The sequence below is a fragment of the Panthera tigris genome, chromosome E3, assembly GCF_018350195.1.
Source record: "Panthera tigris isolate Pti1 chromosome E3, P.tigris_Pti1_mat1.1, whole genome shotgun sequence".
Classification (NCBI taxonomy): domain Eukaryota; kingdom Metazoa; phylum Chordata; class Mammalia; order Carnivora; family Felidae; genus Panthera; species Panthera tigris.
The window spans coordinates 17,987,622-18,008,737 of NC_056675.1; the positions used below are offsets into that span (position 1 = coordinate 17,987,622).

The following is a 21,116-nucleotide window of genomic DNA, read 5'->3' on the forward strand; positions in this document are numbered from 1 at the left end:
GAGCCCTAGAGGGCGGGATGGTTGCGAACCGCCGGCAGGGGCTTCCGGTAGCGAGTAGCCGTGATTGGTGGAGGCCAGGACGGGGGGCGGGGCACCGGGAAATTCGAATGGGAGAGGCGGGCCAACGGAGGGAGCGGAATGGACGCGGGGGGTACCGCGCAGCTGAGGCGACGCGAGATGGCGGCGGCGATCTCAGGTACGCGAGCCCGGCCTGGGCAGGACGCCGAAGTCTGGAACCTGGTGGAGTAATGTGCCGGAGCCTGGTCCGGGTTCTGCGGGTTGTCGGGGAGAGGCCGAAATGGCGCGGGGGCGGGGAGGGGAGGGGAAGGTGGGAGTCTCGAGCTGGTCAGCGCACCTCGCTCTTCCCTTCTCATTTGTTTCTAGCCCTCCGTGCGGGTCAATTGACCGTGTTAAAACACCCAGTTCCGATATAGAGCTTTGTTTGAGCCTAGTGCACTTTTCCTCTGTGAGCTTCCAGTTTCTTTGTAGAATGGGGACAGTTACCCCATCTCGGGAGATTATGTGAGTAAGCGAGCGAAGAGTAGCTGACACTGACCATAGGGACCAGACGAAAGGAGCTGGATGCGCATTTTGCGAGGGGAGGGTTCTGTGTATGACGTGCTGTTTGGGTGAGCGGAGATCCCTGGGAGACGCTGGAGGGCAGGCCGAGGCACAGCAGCTGGGTGTGAGTTGACAGTATAAGATGTGCCCAGATCACAAATAGGGGAAATAAGGGACTGTTTCCTTTCGCTCTAGCCGTGGAAGTCAGTGCTATTTTAAGGTTGGAAAGGCTGTTGGGACATTACGAATCTTGTATGTTGTGAGTGTTTGTTTACAGATGTCTCTGCTCTCTTCCTGTCCACTGAATTCTGGTCGTTGATTTACGGTAGATGCCATAGTAATTGATTTGAGTCCCCTGCTGTTGGTCAGGCCCCGTGGAGAAACAAAGCTGTCTAGCGGAATGTCAAACACATGTTGAGCCCTTGCTAGGTGCCAGGCACAGTTGTAAGCACTTTGCGGTGATGAATCGTTTAATTGCTACACAATGCGATGAGGTGGTTGGTTGTTATTGTCCCTGTTTTACAGATGAGGAAACTGAGGCATAGATGGGTTAAATAGCTTGCTCGAAGTTAACACAACTAGTGAATATTGGGGTCTGAATTCTCACTCAGGCAGTCCTACTCTAGGGCCTCTGCTCTTAACCATTATGCCCAAGCACATGATACTCCTGCTTTCGGAGCACAGCCTCCCTCCCCTCACTTTTCCGACACCCACTGTGCCTGGTACATAGTAGATATGGTTAAAATGCTTGAATGAATATTGACCCTTCTCCCAGACAAGTTTATAATCTGTTTCAGTGGATAATCGTATAAATATATGCTATCATGAAAAGCAATGAGAGATATGTATAAACTGTGATAGAGAGTGTAAAATCTGAAGTAAGTAAACCCTTGGATATTCTGGGAGGACCTAATTAAGGGAAGTGATATTTGAAGTGGGTTTCAAGGTCGGATAGGAGTTTATCAGGCCTCAGCTGGACGAAAAGACCACCGAGTGATTTATTTATGATGTATAAAGAGGCCAATGATGCTGTCTTTGGCTCAATTTCCTCATCAATAAAAGAGGAGTTAAACCAAATGAAGTTGGGGAATTGTGAGAGGGAGGAAATTAGAAGAAGTAAGTGCTAGCCTTGCCCAACCCTTAAAGTTGCTTTTATGACAAAAGGGATAGACTCTTGTACTATAAGCACTTGTATACGCGTGCCTCTCCTTTCCTTCTCCCTTGGGCTGTGAGCTTTGGGACAGGAATGGCAGGGAGCCATTTTTCTGAAGAAAACAGGAAACAAGACAATGCTTTATGTTCACTCACCAAAAATTTGTTCAGCAAATATTCCTTGAGAACTACTCTGTGCCAGGCACTGGGGATATAAAGGTGACCAGAGTAAGACTTGTTGTCACCGAGTTCGCGGTCAGATGGAGCACAGAGACACATCTACAGTTACAGTGGGATGTCATGAGTGCTTGGATGGAGGAGCCAGAGAGCCATGGACACAACTTCATGGGAGAGTAATTTTACAAAAGAGGGTTTTTTAGAGGAAGTAAGGTGTATTTACCTCAGTCACATGGCGAGTGGTGGTGAGAAGGAAGATACTTCAGGGAGAGAGGATAGCATGTGCAAGGGCCCAGAGGTGTGAGAGAACTGGGCATGTTGTAGGAACTGTAGGGAGGTCATTGTGGCTGAGAGCTTATAGTGCAAGGGAGGAAGTGGGAAGAGAGCGACTGGAGGGGAGTGAAACTAGAGGAAGGAAGACCAGTGTGGGAGACTGTTGAGATGATGGTTGCCTTTGCGAAGATTGTGCAGTGGGGTAGAGAGAAGTGGACTCCTCTAAAAAGGCAGAATTGACAGATACTGAATAACTGATGTAGAAGGCGAGAAAGAAGCTGGAGTTAAGGAAGACTCCCGTCTTTGGGGTTGGTTCCATTCATTTACACTAGAGAGCATAGGAGGAGGACCAGGTGGCAAGAGAGATGGGGAAGGGTTCAGTTTGGGATAGGTGGGGTTTGAAGTACCTTACGACTTCGAGAGGAGGTGTAAGAGGAGGTGGGGGGGGGGGTGCAGAATGTTATTGGCATGTGTGTTTAGCATAGATGTGCTAAACACCCTATAGTGCACAGGACAGCCTCACTACAAAGAATTATGTAGCCCAAAATATTAGGGCCAAAGTTGAGTGACCTCAGGCTAGAGAAAGGATAGAAGGAGCCTGGAAAAATATTTAAGATTGGCAGAAACTTAGAAGGAGTAAGCAGAGAGCCGTTCACCTTGGCCCTCTGGCATGGAAACTAGGGGAAAGTGTATTTTTCAAAGGAAGGCAGATCGAGGGTGTCCAATCTTACTGGGAAGTCAAATAGGTTGGGGACCAGGCATGTCCACTGGATTTAGCATTAGGGAGGTTGTTAGTGACCCTGCCGAATGGTGAGGGCTGAAGTGAATTGCTACCTGGAGGAGTGGGTAACAAGAGTAAATAAGTAAAAGAGTGTAATAATAACAACAACTACTATTTACTGAGCCCCTGATGCCACCCACTGTGCCAAACATTGTATGTACATTCTTTTCTTGACTTCTCACAATCTTATGATACTGTTATTTTATAAAGAGAAACTGAGGCTTGCAACAGTGAAGAAGGCTTCCTAAGCTCACACAGCTACTGGGTGGGTGGAACTTGTCTCTGACTCCAAGGCCCATGGGGATACAAAGATGAGCTGAGAAGGTCTGGGGACTCATACAATGAACTTCAGAGTTAGACCTTCATTTGAAGCTCTGTCACTAGGTAGCTGTTGACCACAGGCAAGTTAGCCAACCTCTCTATACTGAGGTTTCCACATTTGGAAAATGAAAGGTGAATAGAAAATAAAACACCAAGGCTTTTACCAATGTACCAAATGCCATTCTGAGCACTTTGACATGAATTACCTCATTTATTCCCTTAGCAACCCAGCGAGTACATATTTATTCCCATTTTACAATTGTGGAAACTGAGGCACAGGAATAGACCATTATGTACCCGTTTCCTTGTAAGTGGCAGTGCTGGGCTTTGAACCCAGGCTATCTTACCTTGAATAACGAACCTACTTATTGTGTGCTGGTTACTGTGTTGGTATTTTACATGTTACTTCTTTTAATTCTCATTAAGCCTCTCCGAGGCCCACCCCACCCCATTGTATAAACAAAGAAAACCAGAGCACCTGGATGTTAAGTCACTTGCCCAAGGTCACAAGCTAACAAGTGTTAGAGCTGGAATTGAAATTCAGCTCTGTCTGACCCAAGTACATCACCACAGACTTCCCCTTCCCCTTAAACTTCCTTAAATGTGTCTGTATCTGCCAACTTTCTCTGTTCTCCCCCAAACCCTGGGAAAGATAGGCAAGGAGAAGCCCCTGCACACATTTCTGACAAGTCAGTGAACCTCTCTGCACCTTAGTGTTCTCACCTGCATGGGTGCATCTGCAGGTTTCTCTTGACTTGTTACGGACTTTCAGGACTCCTGAGGATCGAGCGAAAACTAGATGCCCAAGTGCCTTGTAAACCATGGAATGAGAAGGGGTATTACTGGCTTCGTTTGTCAGATTAGGGAGCAGAAGCCCAGGTTTTGTAGGCCATCCGCTTATGGGCATGCCTTATGTGTAAGATTCTCAGCAAGGGTAGTCTGCCCACCTTTTCATCTTGCTGTTCCTGCATTGGTCACACATACCAGCCTCTTGCCTTCTCTGAGGCCTATGGCCCTGACAACCAGCTGTAACCACTAGAAAAAGGGAGAGAGTCAGAGATGCCAAGAACTTTCCCAATAGGCAATATGGCATCCTCACTGAAAGCAGATTTTTGGAGGCAAAGAGATCCAGGTTGGAATTCTGCTGTTAGCTGTGAGGTACTGTGTGGTATCCTCCACCATAAAATAGAGAAATGCCCTCCTCATGAGATATTTTTTAGCTCATTCAGTCCTCATGAAAATAAGGAGGCTATTTGTTGTTGTTAAATTTTTATTTTTTTTTAGTAGTCTCTATACCCACTGTGGGGTGCGAACTCACCACCCCAGGATCAAGAGTCTCATGCTCTACTGACTGAGCTAGCCAGGCACCCCAAACAGGCTTTTTTTTTTTTTTTTAAGTAAGCTTCCCGCCTAGTGCAAAGCCCAACATGGGGCTTGAGCTTATGACCCTAAGATCAGGGCCTGAGCTGAGATCAAGAGTCAGATGACGACGAGCCACCCAGGCGCCCCCCTCAAAACAGGCTTTTTTAAAAAAGTTTTATCTTGTGTTTTCTGATAAAAATATTTATAATCTCTCTTTTTTTTAATGACTTAAATTTAATTATTGGAAGCAAACTAAACAGAAAGCTTACAACAGAGGAGGATTGCATGTTAATGCCTTTTGCAGACTGAGCTGAGGCAGAAAGGGACTGGGCTGCCTTTCAACCTCATCCCTTCCAAACAAAGGTGTCCATCCACAGTGTTACTTATTTTTTTAATGCAAACATTAGAGCATCACAGAACTGGGTAACAAAAGAAACCCACATAAGCTCCATCAAGAGAAAACCATCAGTTTTGTGTACGTAACACACATGTACAGGTAAGTGTGTGTTGTAAACCTCAGGTGAGAAATAGCACAGAAGAGTCAGGCAGTTCATTGACTGGTTTTGGGAGGGGCAAATGTCAACTCTTTTAATCCTTACAAGATGCTGGTCTACAACACCTTGGCAATCCAAAGCATGTCCTACCAGCAGCATCCACACCATCTGGCAGTTTGTTACAAATGCAGAATCTCAGGCATCATTCCAGGGACGGAAGTGAAATCTGCATTTTAACAAGAGCTTCCAGGTTACTTGTGTAAACATGACAATCTACTCCCCACTGGACTTATTTGTAGAGCAAGGAAAGAACTGGGCCAAGTTGGGGACACCCACAGTACAGCCAGGGTGGAAAGAGCTTCCCCGAAACGAGCTGTGGCCCCTGGCCCTCCCATGGTGTCCCCACGACCTTAGCCTCCAGTCCATCTTCCCTGCCCCTCTGTCAAGGTTATGTGGGTCTCTAGTCTACTTAAGATGCTGGGGTTTTGTTTTGTTTTCAGGCTGTGCTTACTCTTTCGAGGAGCAAAAAGACAAAATGTAGGCTATGAAACAAGGTGCGACAGCCACAAGGCCCCAGGTGTAAAATGCCGACGTGCTCAGGAGAGCTGCTGCACCTCCATAAGCCTCTTTGTTGGTAAAATGGCACTAAGAGGGGACACCATGGGACACCGTGAAGATTAAAGTGTACCTGACATGTAGCCAGTGCTTACTGTTAATGTTTGCTAAGTACATGATATGGTTTGCAACCCCTGACCTGTATGTAGGTAATCTCTGTCCTCCAACCCCCACCGTACTCCTCCTGAGACCATGTATCTGATTCATCTTTGTCTTCCATCCTGCCCTTCTCTGCTCATCCTCACTAACAGAACACAGAGTCCCACCTCACCAGTTCTCCAGGGGGCCATGCTTTCACACCATCATGCTTTTGCATATGCCATTCCTTCTGCCTGGAATGCTGGGCAAGCTGCTATTCATCCGTCAGAGCTCAGCTCTATCAAGTAGCTCTTCCTGTAAGACTCCTACCGTTGCCTCTCTGCAAAGCCGGCTCCTGCAACTTCTGTGCTACCACCGTATTTCATGCCTAAAAACTTCCCTTCTCTCCTCTAGGAGCTGGTCGCTGTCGGCTAAGCAAGGTGGGGGCTGGCCGGCGCCCACCTCCAGCTCGGGTAAGGGTGGCCGTGAGGCTGCGACCATTTGTGGATGGGACAGCTGCAGCAGGTGAGCCCCCTTGTGTGCGGGGCCTGGACAGCTGTTCACTAGAGATTGCCAACTGGAGGAACCACCAGGAGACTCTCAAATACCAGTAAGGTTCAGGCCACTCTTCCCTCCTGTCCCTCTCCTCTCTCCTAGCTCACGTTATCACTTGCCCAGACAGTTTCTCAGACGTGCCTTTTTAGAATCTCCACCTTTCATAGCACAACTTTGTTCCCCACACCTTCGTTTGGGCTTTCAGAAATGTTCATAGGTGCCCACTTGTGACCAGTGTTCTGTAGGATACTTGGGGAAAGACTGGCAGCTGAACCAGATTTATATTACTATTCACAGTCTCATGGGGGAAATAGGCACAAAGTGGGGAAGGAGTAGCAAGGGTGACCAGGGGAGCCCCAGCTAGGATCGGGGAGGTGTGGGAAGGGTGGGAGGAACATAGACCAGCCAGCCAGCCAGCCCAGGCTGCAGCTGGATGTGACAGAAGCCATCCGGATTTGGGGACAGAACTCACAAGGGCAGCTACCTTAAAACCCCACTGGAGGTAGAAAGTTGAGACTTTTCGGCCTGTCGTTCTAGGCTAGGGGGTGGCAAACTACGGCCTGCAGGTCAAATCTGACCAGGAGTCTTTTTTTGTAATAAAAGCTTTATTGGAACAGAACCACACGTGTTCATTTGCATATGGTCCCCGGCTGCTTTCTGACTATAATGACAGAGGTGAATAGCTGCAAAAGGAATCCTATGGCTCACCAAGCCTAAAATATTTATTAGCCGGCTCTTTACAGAAAAAGTTTGACAACCTCATTCTAGGCCCTTGGCAATTGGACTTGTTTCTTACCAGCCTCATTCCCCCCAACACAGGCTATACTCCACTTAAAATACTAATCTCTGCTGTGGCCTCAGCCACGGCTTCTCTACCGGAGTATAGAGAGTAGACTGCAGGTGAGTGGAGTCTCTCCGAGTCAGGAGCAGCATCCTCTGCGCCATCGTGGTGTACCAATACTGCTTCCTATATACACTGTGTTGGGGGAAAGATCAGGAAGCCCTGCTCTTTCACACCATGCCTTCTCTGTGCTATTTTTTTTTAAGTTTTGTTAATGTTTATTTATTTTGACAGAGAAAACGCGAGCGGGGAAGGGGCAAAGAGAGGAGAGAGAATCCCAAGCAGGCTCCCTCGCTGTCTGTGAGATCTCACGAACAGTGAAGATCATGACCTAAACCAAAATCAAGAGTTGGACACTTGACTGACTGAGCCACCCAGGCACCCCTGTGTGCTCTTTTTGATACGTGGAATATCTTTCTCCTCTGTCTCTGGCAAAATCCTCTTTGCTCAAGCAGACTCACTTATTCTTTCTAGTGTGTCCTCCTCTTCATTTCCTGAATCACAACAAAGGATGGGTATCTTTCTATCCCACCAGACTACAGAACTCCCAAGATCAGGGCATCAGATTCATCTCTTTATTTCTAACACCAGTACAGAGACAGGAACAGGACAGGTGTTTAGTGGGTGCTTTCTAAGGTCTTTATGCAAGAAAAGGGATAGAGACTCTTTTAAATCCGTGGCTAGTATTACCCTGTAAGTCTGGGTGAGAATGGAACCCTCCACTAATTCCCTCCATTTTTCCTGCCTGCAGGTTTGATGCCTTCTATGGAGAGAGGAGCTCTCAGCAGGACATCTATGCGGGATCAGTGCAGCCCATCCTGAGGCACTTGCTGGAAGGGCAGAATGCCAGTGTGCTTGCCTATGGACCCACAGGGGCAGGTGAGGGAGCCAGATAGGGAATAGCCATGGGTCAGAAAGGGCTTCAGAGTGGGGAGGAAGATCTCACAGCGATCTGCACTCTTTCCCCAGGGAAGACGCACACAATGCTGGGCAGCCCAGAGCAACCTGGAGTGATTCCCCGGGCTCTCATGGACCTCCTACAGCTCACAAGGGAGGAGGGCGGCGAGGGCCGGCCATGGGCTCTCTCTGTCACTATGTCCTACTTAGAGATCTACCAGGAAAAGGTGAGCACCCCGCCCCCCACCCCCACTCTGGTTGGGGAGGGAAGAGACAAAAGTCAGAATAAGATCCAGTTCTTAAGCATGAAGCTCTGCTCTAGCAAGGAGGCAAGACCCGGAAAAACAGGTTGAGGTAGCAGATGGTACAACTCTGACAGCCCAGCAGAGAAAAGGAGACTGGTGCCCAGGAAGTAAGTGGCCTGTGTCTGCAGAACCCGCCCTACCTCTCACTGCTCCAATAGGTATTAGACCTCTTGGACCCTGCATCAGGAGACCTGGTGATCCGAGAAGATTGTCGAGGAAACATCCTGATTCCGGGCCTCACACAGAAGCCCATCACTAGCTTTGCTGATTTTGAGCGGCACTTCCTGCCAGCCAGTAGAAACCGGACTGTAGGAGCCACCCGGCTCAACCAGCGCTCCTCCCGCAGTCATGCTGTGCTCCTGGTTAAGGTGAGGCCTGCCGACAGGGTGAGGACCCGGGAAGCCCCTAGAACCTGAACTAAGTTGGGGGTCCTTGCTCTTAACTCCAGGTGGATCAGCGGGAACGTCTGGCCCCATTCCGCCAGCGGGAGGGTAAACTCTACCTGATTGACTTGGCTGGTTCAGAGGACAACCGGCGTACGGGTAACAAGGGTCTGCGGTTGAAGGAAAGTGGAGCTATCAACTCGTCCCTGTTTGTACTGGGCAAGGTGGTGGATGCGCTGAACCAGGGCCTCCCTCGTGTACCTTACCGGGACAGCAAGCTCACTCGCCTGTTGCAGGTCAGGCCACCCACCTCAGGGTGAAAAGGGGCTGGAGAAGGAGGTTCTTAGGTGTGCTGGGAGGGTGGGGAACAGCAGTCAAGAAATGAAAACGTTGGGGGATGCCTGGGTGGCTCAGTTGGTTGAGCCTCCAGCTCTTGATCTCACACTTCCTGGGATTGAGCCCTGCTGACAACAGCAGAACCTGCTTGGGATTCTCTCTCTCCCTCTCTCTCTGCCCCTGCCCTGCTTGCACTCTCTCTCTCTCAAAATAAATAAACATAAAAAAAAAAAAAAAAAAAACCAGAAATGTGGGGTTTCTGATCTGCCTATCCTGCCCATCCCCATCCCTCAGGATTCTCTGGGTGGCTCAGCCCACAGCATCCTCATTGCCAACATTGCCCCCGAGAGACGTTTCTACCTAGATACAGTCTCTGCGCTCAACTTTGCTGCCAGGTCCAAGGAGGTGATCAATCGTCCTTTTACCAACGAGAGTCTGCAGCTTCGTGGTGAGGACTGGGGTTGGCAAGAGTGGAAAAGCCAGATCTGGACAGCTGGGGAGTTTGCTGACTCTGCCAAGCATCAGCATAGAGGCTAACCGCTGCCCCCCCCCCCCCGCCCCACATCTTTCCTAGTCTTGGCACCCATTAAACTGTCTCAGAAAGAACTGGTAGGCCCATCAGAGGCAAAGAGAGCCCGAGGCCCTGAGGAAGAGGAGATTGGGAGTCCTGAGCCCACAGCAGCTCCAGCCTCTGCCTCTCAGAAACTCAGGTGAGCAGAGTGGGAGGGGCCTTGGGTATATTCCCTGTTCTGTTGTGTCTGGGTTGGGTGCAGGGCAGTAGTGGGTTTAGCCTGTGAACTTGTTCCTCATTGAATTCACCCCAAATCCTACTCTACCGAATTCACTGAAGTGCTAAGGTCAATCTCTGTCCTTGGTGCTGCTGCCCGGGGCCTGAAGGAAGCCTCCTCCTTGAGTTCCTAGCCCCTCCCTTTCCATTTTCCAATCCCTTTAGGCAGTCAGCAAAACCTCACATTTGGGGGCAGCTCTTTCTGGTTCAAGAAGTAATCTAGATCAGGTCTTTCAGGTCTAGAGGATAAGTGCAAAGCAGAGAGACAAGGAGGAGATGAAGAGCCATGTGTCCCTGAGACCTCTCAGTCTGTGCGTTAGAGTCCAGCATCTCCAGGACCCTACAAGGAGCCCGTTGCTATCTAACTTTGCTTCTAACCTCAGTCCAGAGTCACTGAGTCCCTCCCTTCTGTGTGTATGGCGAGTCTCCCTAGTTCTGATGGCCCCAGCTCATGGCCCAGTATGCTTGAATCCTTAGGTCACTGCTGTTTAGTGGTCTTGCCTAGCTTTCTGTGTCTGGCCACCTGGCCCCCCCCTAATAATTCTAGGGAGCCAGCTGCAGTTTTTACTTTGCCCAGTTTCTACCCAAGCCCAAGTACAGTCTCTCTAAACTGTAAGTCTAAAGACTAGTGAATAGGGGTGACCAGAGGTCAAGGATTAGTACATCCTCTGCCCTGGGGAGGCTGCTGTAGTTGAGGATGGATGGCATATAGCAACAGGTGCTTGCTTGCTTAGAACTCCATGTCAGTTTTGTCTCTCTCAAGCTATTTGTCAGCAGAAATGTACACCCCTGCACATGTGAATAGGCAAAGCTCAGAGATGGGGCACATCACGCCTATTCAGACCTTGACCTCGGGCTCTAAAGGAAAGAAGACTAGAACATCAGTATATGATGGAGGGTAGGTAGTACAGGGTGCAGTAAGGAAAGAGGAGCTGCTTCTGTGAGAGCCAGGAAGGAAGAAATGACTTCTGGTATTCACCCATATTTTCTGATCCTGCTCTTCCTAGGCACTTGCACACAAAGAACAGGGCAGTCCCTGTCCTTGAGGAGCTAGTTCACAGCATAGGAAAGAAGATATACAATCAAGCTGGGTTTTACGGGAAAGGTGATATCAGATTGACTTTTGAATGATAATTGTGAGGGGAAAACTTCCAGGCAGAAGGAACAAATGTTAGGCATTATGCTCAGATTAAGTCAGGACTCAGCTCAAATATGCCTTTCCTACTGCCCATGGGAAGAAGGCTTGGCATTTGAGGTCTGCAGCGGCTTTCAAAGCCCTGCTGAGGATGACTTCCTTTGTGAATCTTTCCCCACATGCTCCTCCAGTAAAGGCACACAGCCCTTGCTGTCACCTTATCACAGTCTCTTCTTCCCCATTAGACTGTGAGTGCCTATAGGGCAGGGAGTGTCTTAGAGCCTGAACACCTACAACTCAAGTGTTCATTAAATACTTGTTCTCATCGGATCTCCTAGCATCCCTGAGAGGTTACCTGGGCAAGTAGTGATTGATCCTCACTCACTTAATGAAGACACTGCACCCAGAGAGTCTGAATGACTTGCTCAGGGTTGCCCAGCAACTTAATAGCAGAATCTGGAATCACAGAATACACCAATTTAAGGCATAATGAAGGGAATCCTGCTGTGGAGAGGGCGATAAGAGGAGAGGTGGGTGCGGAGTAACCTTTGTCTGCTCAGCCCCCTACAGAAGCTGAGCAGCATGGACCCAGCTGTGCTGGAGCGCCTCCTCAGCTTGGACCGTCTCTTGGGCTCCCAGGGGAGCCAAGGAACCCATGGGCTGAACACCCCGAGGCGAGAGCGGATGGTGCTCATGAAGACCATGGAAGAGAAGGATTTGGAGATTGAGGTAAGTGTTGGGCAGGTGGGGGCTGGGATTCCTACTGGCCTTGAGAAGCAATCTGAGGATCTTCAAATAGGGAAGGACACTGAAAGGCTGGACCAGCATCCGATTTCTACCTAACCGGGAATCCCTGTTCTTCAGCTTCGGCTTGAATGTCCTTAATGTGACTGGACTTTGAAAATAATTGATCAGCTGTGAGGAGGTGAGGGGGGTGGAAATCCAGGTAAAAGGAACAATAGAAGAGACTGTCATTTTGTAACACCAGCTCAAATTAAGTTAGGACTTTCGAACGGTCTTTCCCTTCAGTGTTTCACAAAGGGGCCCATTCCACCTCTGAGCATCCCTGATCATTAGAAAGCCCTTAATTACAGTGGGCTCCAGTTGTCTCCTGGTAGCTTCTCTCCTTGGTCCTTGCCCTGCCTGCTAGGGCGTCAGAGCCCTGTACTCACTTTCCTAATCCACTGCTATTCAAGCTGCCTGAAAGTTGTTGGTTCTAGGTGACATGTCTCCTTGATCCTTTCCAATAGAGGCTGAAGATGAAGCAAAAAGAACTGGAAGCCAAGGTTTTGGCTCAGGAGGCTGTAGACCCAAAGGATAAAGAAAACTCCTCTCCTGCAGTGCTCCGACCGCTTGCACGCCGCACAGTCACAGTAGCTAAGCCCCTCAAAAAGGCTGTGGTGATGCCCCTGCAACTGAGTAAGTGTGGCGGTGGGGACCAGGAGGGCCAGATAACAGATCTTGGAAAGGGAAGAGGTGTTTGGAGCAGCTTTCATCATGTCATTTGTGTGCTCCCACTATGTTGCAACCCCAGGGAGGGGTGAGGACTGTCTGAAACAGAGCTTGAGTGTTCTGTTCTCAGGCATTTAGTATGTTAACTAACATACAGACTAACAACAGACTACTTTCCAATACAAGAAAGGTCACATGGAAACAACAAAAGAAGAGGTTAATTTGGGATGGAGGGGACCGACCCAAGGAATCAGAAATGGGAGAACCAAGTGGCCACCAGGGAGGGTGAGAAGAAGTAGCCTCTGCCACGATTCTGGTTCACAATTCTTGCCTTCAGTTCAGGAGCAGGCGGCATCCCCAAATGCTGAGATCCATATCCTGAAGAAGAAAGGCCGGAAGAGAAAGGTGAGAGCAGCTGGAGGCTTCGGCTACACTTAGAGCGGAAAAGGGTGGGTGGTAAGCTCTAGTGAGAAGAGCACTGGCCATGGAGTCAAAACACGTACCAGCAATTTACAAGTTATTTATCCTCTGAATATGGAGATACCTCATAGGGCACTTAGGACGAAATACAGTATGTACCTAGCGGAGAGCGTGTCCAACACCTGTTACTTCCGTTTCTTCTTGATGGCTCTCACCCTCAGTCAGTAGCTACTTGATAGGTACATTGGGTAGCCTGAGTCCCACTCTCTACCAACTTAAGAGCCCACTTAGGGAAACATGACCTAAGCATTCAAGAAATGAAACAACACTGAAAAAATTATCTAAAAACTGAGGTGATATGTTGGGGGCATGGGTATCATTTATCGCGTGCCTTCTGTGTTCCTCCCTAGGAGTGAAAGATGATTTTTGGAGATGATGCAGATTTACGAGCTTACTATGTGCTTTGTCCTCAGCAACAGTCCCCACTCTTTCACAAATCAGATAAAATGAGAATCAGCCCAAAGAGTGACCGGGGAGGAGGGTTTTTGGACAAACACTTGAAGGAAAGAGAGGCTAGGAAGGGCGGGGAGGTAGCTGCTGTTAGGTTCCTATCCTTGGCAGAGGAGTCTAAAGCAGTTTGCTGCCACAGGCTGAATAGCAAACTCTGTTTCTGTCACTCACCTCCCCCTGCCTCATAGCTGGAGTCCCTGGATGCCTCAGAGCCAGAGGAGAAGGCTGAGGACTGCTGGGAGCTACAGATCAGCCCAGAGCTACTGGCCCATGGGCGCCAAAAAATACTAGATTTGCTGAATGAAGGCTCAGCCCGGGATCTGCGCAGCCTGCAACGCATTGGCCAGAAGAAGGCCCAGCTCATCGTGGGCTGGAGGGAGCTCCACGGCCCCTTCAGCCAGGTAACGAACGGCCCCGCGAGGGTGGCCTGGAATGGGGGGCGGCAGAGAAGCGCGGCAACCCCCCTCCTCCCCTGCCCCTTCCTATCGCTGCTGTCCTGCCAGGTGGAGGACCTGGAACGCGTGGAGGGCATATCCGGGAAACAGATGGAGTCATTCCTGAAGGTGAGCCCACGGCCTGGCCCCCTCCTCTCCCTGGCCTGTGCCCCGCCCCCAGCTCTAACGCTGCTCTCCTCTTCCCTCCTGTTGCAGGCGAACATCTTGGGTCTCGCCGCGTGTCATCGTTGCGACACCTCCTGACTGCAGGCTCCTTTCCTCACTTGGCCATTTTTTTTTAAATTCTCGTATAACCGCGTGTCGTGTAAATACAGTTTTTACTCTGGTGCTTCAGCCTGATTCTTGGGACTACGGGGGTGGGGCCAAGGGTAGAATTGCCCTTGGGATGGGCCACAAGCTCCGCCGCGTAACCTCTTTCGGCGCCATCTTTGGGAAGAGCAAGCAGGAAAGAAGCGGGGCAGGATTGTAAATAAACCGCTGGAATGGGGGAGAGGGGAAGGACGGTGGCCGACAGGAATCAAAACACTAACGCAAAAGCCCCAGGACGACGACCGTTAGGCGGGCGCGCGCTTCGTGTTTAGCCCCGCCCCATCCGTACCCCCGGCGCGCGCTCCCCTGTTCTCCCGCTCAGCAACGACAGCGGTTTTATGCGCGTGCGCGCGAAATAACGGCCGCTGGCGGAGGGAGGAGGGGGGTGGAATCTTTGAAGGGGGGGGAAGAGAGAAGCCGCCCTGTCTCCCGCGCGCCCACCACCTGCGCCATCGTCAGCCAATCAGCGGCCGTCTCAGGGGTCTCGCGCTTGGGGCGACTCGGGCTGCTGGGTGGCTCCCCCGTCCCTCCTCCCGCCAAGAGTCCCTCTCGTACCTCCCCCCTCCCGCTGGCCTCGCGCGCGCTCGCGCTCGCGCCCGCTCCAGCCTCTTGTGTGTCCTCGCGCCCCCCGCCCGCCCTCCCCGCGCGCAGTGTGCTCCGCTCCCCCCACCCTCCTCCTCCTTCCCCCCTCCCGCCCGCCCCGCGCGCCTCCTCCCTGGGTTCCCCCTCCCCCACCGCCGCCTCCTCCTCCTCCCGCCCCAGGGTGAGCTCGAGCCACCTCCCTCCCTCCCTCCGCCATGGATCCCGGCAACTGGAGCAGCTTCATCTTCCAGGTAACAACCCCCTCCCCCCCCCCCCCCCCCACCCCCCCTTCCCACACCCCCTCCCGCCCGCCCTCCCTCCCGTCCCACCCCCCCTCCGCGCGCCCGGTGCGCGCGCAGCTGTCCCCCTCCCTCCCTCGCGCCCTCCCCCGCCCTCCCCGAGGCGCCGGCTGGGCGCGCGCGCGGCGGGGGCCGAGGCTGCTCCCTCGCTCCCCCCACCCCGCCCCGCCAGGCTCCAACCGCCGCCGCCGCCGCCGCCGCCGCCGCCGCCCGGGCCCCCGCCCCCTGCCCCCGGCCCCCGGCCCCGCGGGGCCTCCCGCCCCCACCCAGGGGGCGTCGCCGCCGCCGTCGCCGCCGCGCTCCGCGGCCCGCCAGGCGCCCTCCTTCCCTCCCTCCCGCCGGCCGGGGTGCGCGGGCGGCGGGGCGGCCCGCGGGCCATGCGTTCGGCGCGGCCCAGCCCGGCCGGCCGGGGGCGGCGCCCCGAGCCCGGGCCCCGCGCGGCCCGCGCCCCCGGCCCCCGCTGAGCCCCGGGGGCCCCGCCGTGGCCGAGGCCATGTTCCCCGTGTTCCCTTGCACGCTGCTGGCCCCCCCCTTCCCCGTGCTGGGCCTGGACTCCCGGGGGGTGGGCGGCCTCATGAACTCCTTCCCGCCACCTCAGGGTCACGCCCAGAACCCCCTGCAGGTCGGGGCTGAGCTCCAGTCCCGCTTCTTTGCCTCCCAGGGCTGCGCCCAGAGTCCATTCCAGGTGAGTAGGGGCCGGCCGTGGCGGGCCGGGCCGGGAGGGCGCCGACCCGCGGCCGCGGCCCACACGGCGCCTTGTCTTCGCAGGCCGCGCCGGCGCCCCCACCCACGCCCCAGCCCCCGGCGGCCGAGCCCCTCCAGGTGGACTTGCTCCCGGTTCTCGCCGCCGCCCAGGAGTCGGCCGCCGCCGCGGCCGCCGCCGCAGCTGCCGCCGCCGCCGCCGCCGTCGCTGCTGCGCCCCCGGCCCCGGCCGCCGCCTCCACAGTGGACACAGCGGCTCTGAAGCAGCCGCCGGCGCCCCCGCCGCCGCCCCCGCCGGTGTCGGCGCCCGCTGCCGAGGCCGCGCCCCCTGTCTCTGCCGCCACCATCGCCGCAGCCGCGGCCACCGCCGTCGTAGCCCCAACCTCGACGGTCGCCGTGGCCCCGGTCGCATCTGCCTTGGAGAAGAAAACAAAGAGCAAGGGGCCCTACATCTGCGCCCTGTGCGCCAAGGAGTTCAAGAACGGCTACAACCTCCGGAGGCACGAGGCCATCCACACGGGAGCCAAGGCCGGCCGGGTCCCCTCGGGTGCTATGAAGATGCCCACCATGGTGCCCCTGAGCCTCCTGAGCGTGCCCCAGCTGAGCGGAGCCGGCGGGGGAGGGGGAGAAGCGGGTGCGGGCGGCGGAGCGGCCGCCGTGGCCGCGGGTGGCGTGGTGACCACGACCGCCTCGGGAAAGCGCATCCGGAAGAACCACGCCTGTGAGATGTGCGGCAAGGCCTTCCGCGACGTCTACCACCTGAACCGACACAAGCTGTCGCACTCGGACGAGAAGCCCTACCAGTGCCCGGTGTGCCAGCAGCGCTTCAAGCGCAAGGACCGCATGAGCTACCACGTGCGCTCACATGACGGCGCTGTGCACAAGCCCTACAACTGCTCCCACTGTGGCAAGAGCTTCTCCCGGTGTGCACGGGGCCTCGGCCGCCCACTGGGCGGGTGGGGAGGGAGGGACGGCTACGGAGGTGGCCTGGCCTTGGCTGGCGGGGAGGGAGGAGGTTTCTGAGGACGGAGACCGGGAGCCACTCCCCGGGAGGAGGGAGGAAAGCCTCTCCTGGTTACCAGGGAGCAGGGGGTGGTACTTAGCCAAGGAGGTGGGTCCTCCGGTTGTAAGAAAGCTTCGCGTGGGAGGAGGACCAGCCCGCCCTGCGTCAGGGGGAGGGATTTCCTGCCGCGCCAGCGCTCCGAAGCCTTGGGCTTGGGCGAAAAGGCAGGGATCTTTGGAAAGGCCGGTCGTGCTAAGTTGGGTAGAATTGGGAGCGCGTCCGCTCCCCAGGCCCCTAACCCCAACCCCAACGTGTTCCCAGGCCGGATCACCTCAACAGTCACGTCAGACAAGTGCACTCAACAGAACGGCCCTTCAAATGTGAGGTAGGAAGCCCGCCGCCTCCTGTCCCGGTTTTCATGATTTTGATCCTCATTGTAGCTGTCTGAGCTCAGCCTCTCAGACCCCCTTTTTCTCTCTCTTCTTTTTGCTTTTTCACTCCATTTTCTCATCTCTTCTTCAAGACCCTGTCATCTCACTCCCATTTCCTACAGATCAAAGATCCCCAAGGCTCTGATTCCTTTAACCTCTTGCCCCCCTCTCCCCACTCCCCAAAGCTTTAACTCTCCTGACACCCCCCACGCCCCTCCCCCCTTCCCCAGAAATGTGAGGCAGCTTTTGCTACGAAGGATCGACTGCGGGCGCACACAGTACGACACGAGGAGAAGGTGCCATGTCATGTGTGTGGCAAGATGCTGAGCTCGGCTTATATTTCGGACCACATGAAGGTGCACAGCCAGGGCCCTCACCATGTCTGTGAGCTCTGCAACAAAGGTACATGCTGAAGGATGCTGGGAGGGCCAGGGACAATGGGTAGGGGACAAAGCCAGAGGCCCTTCCACAGACGTGGGTTAAAGGTGTTGTAGTCCAGAGCTCATGGCATCTAGAGCCCTTTAGGAAGCAAATGGAACAACATCAGGAGGACTGAACCTCATTAAGTTTTGAGAGGTGTTGACTGGAGGAGATGACCTACCCGGAAGAGTCAGTCTCTGGGGGTGGGTAGGGGGAGGGTGGGAGCAGGACTCACTGCCGTGGGGAAAGAGTGGTCAAGAGCCAGTTCCCAAGGGTTGGAAGCCAGGGTTTCAGCTGTGTGGCCACATGTTCTGCTCTTCGGCTCCTGGGGCAAGCAGAGCGCGTTGGCAGGGGTTTAACAAGCTCGCGCCCTGCCCCAGGAGCAGAAAAAGCTGCTTTTAAACAGATTCACATATTCACGGAGTAATTGGGCTGAGACTGTATGGGGCCCTGGAGGGAGGGGACACAGCCGTCTCTGCTGAGGGTCAACTCTTCAAGTGGCTAGGAATCAGTGCGCTGTCATCCCGGAAGAGGTCCCCCAGCCACGGAGAATAGGCTCTGTGGGCACCAAGGCTAGGAAGCTGACACCACTCAACCAGGCCCCAAACTTAGGGAGGGAATGTGCCCCACCAGCCCCAACAGAGTAGCTGGCCCCAGGCTACCGAGGATATGGTGGGAGGAGGACAGGGCCATCTGAGCAGGGCGTCCCCAGCCTAGGAGAACAGCCCCGTCTCTGGGGTCTCCACCTGGCTGACCCCCCATCCCCCATCCCAATCCACCCCCCCCCCAATAGGCTTCACCACAGCAGCATACCTGCGCATCCACGCGGTGAAGGACCACGGGCTCCAGGCCCCGCGGGCTGACCGCATCCTGTGCAAGCTGTGCAGCGTGCACTGCAAGACCCCTGCCCAGCTGGCCGGCCACATGCAGACCCATCTGGGGGGGGCCGCCCCCCCTGTCCCGGGAGACGCCCCCCAGCCACAGCCCACCTGCTGAGGGGGACCCCCGCACCCACCAGGCAAGGCGTGGGGCATGGCTGGGGGGGGTGGGATGGGTTGTGTGGGACGAGGGGGCTCAAAGGGCCCAATAGGGGATCTCAGGAAGGCCAGGGATGCCCATCCATCACTGAAGTTAGGGAGACTTCTGGGGACAGGGAAGGCCCTTCAGGACAACTGGGTAAGGATGCAGGCGGAGGCCTCTGGGGACCAAACAGGAAGTGAGCAACGGCTGTGTCCCAGGGGAGGGAGTCTGGGAATGAGTCTGGGGCAGGGGGCGAGGCTCTTGCCTTTCAGATTGTACTGTGATCTCCTGGTGTTTCTCGCTGTGCAGGTACCGGTGAGGTCTGTCCTATGGCGGCGGCGGCAGCGGCAGCGGCGGCGGCGGCGGCGGCGGCAGCGGTGGCAGCTCCCCCGACAGCTGTGGGCTCCCTCTCGGGGGCCGAGGGGGTGCCCGTGAGCTCTCAGCCACTTCCCTCTCAGCCCTGGTGAGCTCCAGGTTGGTGGCGGGGAGAGCGGAAAGTGGAGGAAAGTCCCTTGGTACCGTCTCCTCTTCCCCTCTCTTCCCACCAACTCCTCACTACTTCCCCACCAACCAAGGAGCCTCCAGAAGGAAAGGAGGAAGAGATGTTTCTTAGGGGAATTCGCTAGGTTTTAACGATTTGTTTCTCCTGCTCCTCTCTTCTCCCTGTCAGACCTGACCCCACACAAACACCTGTCCCCTCGGTTGTGTTGAAGCCCCCTGGACAGTGGGCAGGGGTGGCAGAGGACAGGAGTGGCCACTGCCCTCACCCCCTCTCCTCTCTGTAACCCCCTGCCCTGCCCTTCCAGGGATCTGTGAGCCTTCTCCTTGATGGTCCTTGCTCTCCTCCTTCCATCTCCCCCCACCCCCCACTACTGTCTGCTGCCCCTCCCTGGGGAGTTGGTGCTTTTTTTTTTTTTTTTTTTTTTTTTTTTTTTTTTTTTCAGGGGGAGGGAGGAGAGGAAGGAGGGGAATCAAAGATTCTGTCCCGGAGGGGAAAAGGTGAGATTGGAGAAGGGGCAGAAGCAGGGAAGGCAACGGTAGTACCTTCATAAGGTGGGGTTGTTTAGGATCAGGCCCTAAACATTGTCCTACTTAGAATCTGTCAGGGGAAAACACGTCAAGGGGAGCAAAAGAAGGAGCCACTAGGGCCAGAGGCAGGATAAGAGATGGAATTTTAGGGTGCCAGGGTAAACGGGGGGATCCAGGGACTAGAGGTGCTTCCTGGGGGTGGGGGGAATGCAGTCACAGTGTCTCCCCCGTCCCTCTTCCACCCCAGCTCCAGCCCTGGCCTTTTCTTTTCATCCCTCTCCCCCAAGACAGAAGCTGTGGCCCTGGCCATGTCATCGTGTTCCTGTGTCCCCTGCATGTTCCCCACCCTTCATCCCCTCCTTTTGCGCGGACCCCATTACAATAAATTTTAAATAAAAACCTGTCTCTGACTCTGGATTGGATGAATTGCTCTCACCAAGCCCTCTGTCCCCACCCCCAAGGAGTTTCTTCCCCGCCGGGTGTCAGTCCCAGCCTTGCTCTCGACCCAACGTGGCTCTGGGGCGCTGGCTCCTCCCTCACCGGAGGCAGCACCAGTGGCTGCAGTCCAGATCCAGGGTGGGGCCGAGGCTCCAGTGACTGGAGAGCAGGTTCCAGGACTCCCAGGTCTCCGGGGAATACCCAATCTGGGCAGGCCCAGAATAGCCACTGGAGGTTTGAAGACGCCTGGGTTAGAAACCCAAACAGTTACCAGACAGAAATGCTGCTCTCCCCCATCCACACCCCGTGCCTGCTGCTGAGACCCCCGCCGAATACCTGCACACCCTCAAGGCCCTAAGAGGTGACGGCGGGTGGTGGAGTTGCAGAAAGGACGGGGGAAGTCAGCCCCGGGACTGGGAGCAGTGAGGGCAAGAAAAAAAACCGCACTGCTCCCCACCTGTCCCTTTCACCCTAGGCGTGGCCCATTCTGCGTTTGCGGGCTCCGCGGCCCCAGCCCCCTTCCGGTTCCAGACTGCCCCTGCAGCCTCTGCCCTGGAATTCCCTTCTGAGTCCTGCTCCAGGGGCCCTGGAGCCTTCCAGCGCCCATTTCTGCTGCTGCTTCCTCGAGGGTAGAGGGACTTCCTGTACTGCAGGCTCCCCTCTCTTAAAACCCCACCCTGTTCCTCCTGAGCAGCCTCCCTAAGTTTTGCCTCATCTCCCTTCCCCTCTTTCTGCTTGTTGGGGTGCCACCACCGGGTCCCGCCTGTCTCACAGGTCCCGTCTCCTCGCAGACCCCTCTTGGTTTCCCCCGGCCCCCTGCCTCTGGCAGGACCCCCGGTGACCGTTGGCGGGAGGGGCCCGGGGCTTGGGAAGGGGGCACCCCCAGGAGGCGCGCGTGGGAAGGGGTAGGGAGGGGGCGCGAGTGGTTACCCGGCCGGTTGCCCGGGTAACGCGGGGCCTGGCACGCGTGGCTCCCTGGGGCTGGCCGGGAGG

General features: G+C 54.9%; 2 protein-coding genes and 2 long non-coding RNA genes across 9 annotated transcripts; 2 read left to right on the plus strand and 2 right to left on the minus strand.

The window, feature by feature from the left end:
* The first annotated feature begins 121 nt into the window (after positions 1-121).
* KIF22 (kinesin family member 22) lies at positions 122-14,217 on the plus strand. Its single transcript, XM_007093490.3, has 14 exons — positions 122-196; positions 6,229-6,424; positions 7,962-8,089; positions 8,180-8,334; positions 8,571-8,780; positions 8,861-9,091; positions 9,426-9,579; positions 9,706-9,841; positions 11,614-11,782; positions 12,304-12,472; positions 12,843-12,910; positions 13,624-13,836; positions 13,939-13,998; positions 14,086-14,217. The coding sequence occupies exons 1-14, from the start codon at positions 139-141 to the stop codon at positions 14,131-14,133; spliced, it is 1,995 nt and encodes a 664-aa protein (XP_007093552.1). The 5' UTR covers positions 122-138; the 3' UTR covers positions 14,134-14,217.
* Positions 12,706-13,693, minus strand: LOC122234564. The gene is made up of 2 exons (XR_006212367.1): positions 13,607-13,693; positions 12,706-12,883 (listed from the first exon to the last, which is right to left on the minus strand). It is a non-coding gene; the product is annotated as an uncharacterized LOC122234564 (long non-coding RNA).
* Positions 14,218-14,932: 715 nt separating the features above from the next.
* Positions 14,933-20,088, plus strand: MAZ (MYC associated zinc finger protein). 4 transcript variants are annotated; one of them, XM_042971391.1, is made up of 6 exons: positions 14,933-15,032; positions 15,679-15,765; positions 15,849-16,705; positions 17,107-17,170; positions 17,447-17,618; positions 18,966-20,088. In XM_042971391.1, the coding sequence occupies exons 1-6, from the start codon at positions 14,997-14,999 to the stop codon at positions 19,121-19,123; spliced, it is 1,374 nt and encodes a 457-aa protein (XP_042827325.1). In that variant the 5' UTR covers positions 14,933-14,996; the 3' UTR covers positions 19,124-20,088. The 4 variants fall into 4 exon arrangements, with proteins under 4 accessions (XP_042827325.1, XP_042827324.1, XP_042827323.1 ...); XM_042971390.1 differs by lacking the exon at positions 18,966-20,088 and adding an exon at positions 18,430-18,632; XM_042971389.1 differs by lacking the exon at positions 14,933-15,032 and having other exon boundaries at positions 15,541-15,765.
* On the minus strand, positions 17,521-21,026 carry LOC102959521. 3 transcript variants are annotated; one of them, XR_006212366.1, is made up of 5 exons: positions 20,460-21,026; positions 20,226-20,369; positions 18,450-19,116; positions 17,872-17,961; positions 17,521-17,735 (listed from the first exon to the last, which is right to left on the minus strand). It is a non-coding gene; the product is annotated as an uncharacterized LOC102959521 (long non-coding RNA). The 3 variants fall into 3 exon arrangements; XR_006212364.1 differs by having other exon boundaries at positions 17,521-18,194; XR_006212365.1 differs by having other exon boundaries at positions 17,521-18,194; positions 18,450-19,124.
* Between the last annotated feature and the right edge of the window lie 90 nt (positions 21,027-21,116).